Genomic DNA, 4,045 nt, shown 5'->3' with positions numbered 1-4,045 from the left:
GTTGGACGTTCTCAATCAATTATGCTCCAAGCAAATAGACTGACACCGAGAGGTTCGTTCGTTCGTGCTTTTTTTGTTTGCTTCTTGTTTTGTTTTTAGTCTTCTTATTGATTCGATCAGGGCACTTCGGTACACTCCTGCAGCGACCTTTTCGATTTGCACTAGAGCGCCGGGGTAGGCCACAGCACGCAGGGCAGAAACGATCGATGTCCGATGCCGTATTTGCATACTTGATTTAAACTCACGAAAAATAAATACTTGCAATCTGATAAACAAAGTCACGGAAGCTAAATGACCAATTGCGCATAGGACACACTGTGCTGTTCGAAAGCTGTTGAGTTCTATCCAGAGCACGTCGGGGGTTTGGCTGCTGTTGATTAGAGTCTGAGCTTAACTGAGTGAAGAGCAAGGTACAGATGAAGCAGTGGGATGTAGTTTTTTGTCTGAATAGTAGCTAGTATTTGGAAATAATGTAATTTTAGAATCAGAACTATGTATTTGGCAGCTTTTGAATCTGAACTGCAAACATTTTCGTTGTATTTATTGTTAAATGATTATTTATGTACCATAAAAGTGAAAAACTGAATATATACAATCATAATGCCTTGGCTTTCGCAGTGGAATCGTTTATTCGAGATGCCAGGAAATTTCGGTTAACGATATCCAAGATTGGACGACGTTTTGTGCAATGGAAGTTTGCATGCTATAGAATAATTAAACATAAAGGTGTATTCAATAAATTAACACATCAAAATTATCATAATCACCTTCTTTCTAGGTCGAGGAAAATAACTTTCTACTATGAAACGGATCTTCAAACTGCTAACAATTAACATCCCCATATTTCTTACATGCCAAACACAATAGAAAACACTATTAAAAATAAATACTTTGCCACCATTACGCTCCTGTCCCCGTAGCTCGAGCAACGAAGAGCGCTGTGTTTTTGTACTGGTAATTGTATTGCTCACTTCCCACACTGCACCTAATCCTCCTCAGAATCTTTTAACTCATAGTCCGTAATCACGTTGCGCACGTTCTCGAAGCATTTGTACAGTAAATGATACGCTCTTTTGCAAGGGTTCCCGTACGTCTGCTCACTCTGCCTCACAATGCACTCGTAAGCGTTTGTCTTAAAGTCTGCCTCGCAATAACCTTCACCGTACTGTGCGTAAATCAGATCCATGTTGACACCGTCACGATCACTGTAGATACCCGTCTTGATGCCGATGCAACGCACCAAGCAATGGACACTATCGTTCGCGTCCATTTCTTCCTCGCTCAGGCTCATCAGCTGTTCCAGCGTGATTTGATGCACGTCCATGCAGCGGGCAGTCACATGTTTCTGTTGCAGATGATCCAGTGGAACAAAAATGCGATCCTGCCGTAAATTTCCGTAATTGTAGTAGAAGCACAGAAACGATTCCAGCGCTAAATTGCAGCAGTGCTCTGGATCTAGCTGAATTGTTGGCAGTTCGTTTAGGCACAGCTGCGTACGGTTGACGTTTTGCGTGTCGGTTGCATCGGCCAAAAAGTAGCGTGCCAAAATGTCCTTCCGCAGCCCGGTGTAATCACTCCAAAAACGCCCACTAACACCCACACACCTTAGCAAACACTTGGTTTCCGTATCCTTCACCAACAAACCCGATCGTAACGCGGTCAACTTTGACGGAGTGATCGACATTAGCTCAGCACATTCAAGCACCATCTCGTCGAAGGTCTGCAGTATGAGATTGCTCTTCGCATCACACCGCAGATCACCACCAGTGAGAAGCAGTACCAGCAACAGCATCACCATTTCGACGACCCTGCACACCATCTTCGTGTCGACGAACGACGATTTCTTCCAACCGAACCAGCTACCTTCTCGATTGAAGCGTAAGCACTTCCAAACGTTTCATAACTAAACGCACCTGTCTGGTGGTTCGGTGTGCTTTATAGCTAGGCGGGTGCACTTTGGATGCGATTTCGTATCCGGACCGCAATCCATTAGCACGTACGCGAAGGGTTAAAAATCAGCTCGGCCACCGAAGGGTAGCAGGGATAGTCGAATCGCACCAACGTCACGTACTTCCGACCAGCTGCAGCCCATTTGAGCTGCCATTTGTTATGCCATTATGGTGTGAGTTGGTTGGGGTGCAAAAACAAAAACCGTCATCATGATAAATCGGACCGCCAAGTGAACGAACGAATTACGCAAACCAGCTGAGGAACCTGTCCAAAGGGGAGAACTAATTAAAAATCAAAGACGGGTGCAACAATATGAAGCGAGCAGCTTATCCGGACGGGAGTGTGAACTGAACTGTGACGGAAAGTCACAACAAGAAAGTGTTTTTGGGGGTTTGTTTGGGTAGTGTCACAATCGCGAACGATAGTGATGAACCCATTATCTAGGTTTGGACGCCGGTGGCCTGATTAGGCGTTGCTGTTCAAAGCAAATAAACCCAAACACATGCATTGCATGAATAAAATTATATTATGATATCAGTGCTCTGTTTTTAAATACAGACTTCATTCAACATGTGTCACAAACACGTGAGAGAAATTTTTTGTAGTTTTTAACTTCTTGCAATTTATGTTGCATTAAAATATATATCTTTGAGTCGACGTTCCCTAGATGGTCGTCATGCGAAAAAGGCGAAGAAAATTTAATCCGTTCTCTCTAGACCTCTGCTAGAGTGAAAGTTGCAGTATTTAATCTTCAGTAATTTTTCTATTGCGTGTATTATGTTGACGGAAAAAGCTTGTGGATCGATAATAAGAATGAGATTGTAAGTTTATTTATGGCAAATTAATAAAAAAAAATCAAGTCATTCGGAATGTTTGTTCGAGGGACAATATGAGTTGAAACTCGTTGATGTATAGTTTAAAAAATTAAAATTAAATTAAAGAGTATTTTTATTACAAATTCAATCAATCTTTTTGTAAAATTTCAAAATTAAGTCCCATCTCAAACAAGCAGCGTATTACAACGTAATATGCATTAAAACGATTCAATTGTGTTCTGTTTGCGTTCTTTAATTATTGTTCATCGAAGATCGCAAGTGAATTTGTATGTCTTCTTCATCAAATAGAGTCATTGGCTTCAGGTTTTTCAACCAAAAGGAGTAAGTGACTTGATTATGAAGTTTTTCAGAGCTCCCGACCCACTGTTTCTAAACCTAAACTGGAATCTTTGTACTGCGGTTTTGTTTTTTTAACTTCGGATGTTATATCATTGTTTATATATGACTTTATATTGTGGAAAGTGAAACTATCCAGCCTTTTGTGGCTAAAATAACCATTCATAAGCAGGATAAACACAAAATTTGTACTACCTTTGGTATAAAACCTTGTTTGTAAAGTATGATTAAACCCGTAAATTAATATTATCGTTGTTCGTTGATCGTTCATATATATATTCAAAGAATCGTTGCACAGCTCAGTCCAGAAAAGTTGGACATTTGAACCAATTTCTTAGGACGTAATTTCGGCATTCAATGTCCTGTGTGTTAAAAAGATTGCAGTGATAAAAGAAGGCTCACCTAGTGCCTACTAAAGAGTAATTTATTATTATTGATGACCTTTTTCCAACGAGATCCTCGTAAGTGTGGATTTTTTTTTCCACCAAAAATTACGAAGGACTCACCAATAAGAAAAAAGGAAAAAAAACAGTTTTAAAGTATCGTTCAGTCGCGAAGAACTAAAGTAAGGGCCAAGAACATAAATATATTGAAATTGTAAGCTTTTATAGAATACACAAAACAAATATTTATTTATCATTTTCTTAGGCTCGAAGAACTACTCGACCAACTAAATTGAATTCAAACAAAAAGGATAAAGTTGTTATGCTTCCTTGTTTATTTTCATCTTGTGGAAATCCTTCAATCCCAAACAAACGCAACATGGCAACGTCAGACCGTTCGCACACTATTTACAAAATTCTCCGGACCGGTTTGAGGGAAAACATACGCATTGCCCTTTATTTTCTAATGCTGCGTGAGAGCAGCAAACAGCCAACACAGAGCACGCCCCCTACGACACCTCCCAATAAAGTCCTTCAGTC

At 40.2% G+C, this 4,045-nt stretch overlaps 1 protein-coding gene across 1 annotated transcript; it reads right to left on the bottom strand.

Moving 5' to 3' along the window:
- Positions 1–985: 985 nt before the first annotated feature.
- On the bottom strand, positions 986–1,792 carry LOC126562804 (general odorant-binding protein 45-like). Its single transcript, XM_050219387.1, has one exon. It carries the CDS (start codon positions 1,790–1,792, stop codon positions 986–988), a length of 807 nt encoding a protein of 268 aa, XP_050075344.1.
- Positions 1,793–4,045: the final 2,253 nt, after the last annotated feature.

This window comes from Anopheles maculipalpis, chromosome 3RL (assembly GCF_943734695.1).
Source record: "Anopheles maculipalpis chromosome 3RL, idAnoMacuDA_375_x, whole genome shotgun sequence".
In the NCBI taxonomy this organism is placed as follows: Eukaryota; Metazoa; Arthropoda; class Insecta; order Diptera; family Culicidae; genus Anopheles; species Anopheles maculipalpis.
This window is presented reverse-complemented; position numbering and strand designations above follow the sequence as displayed.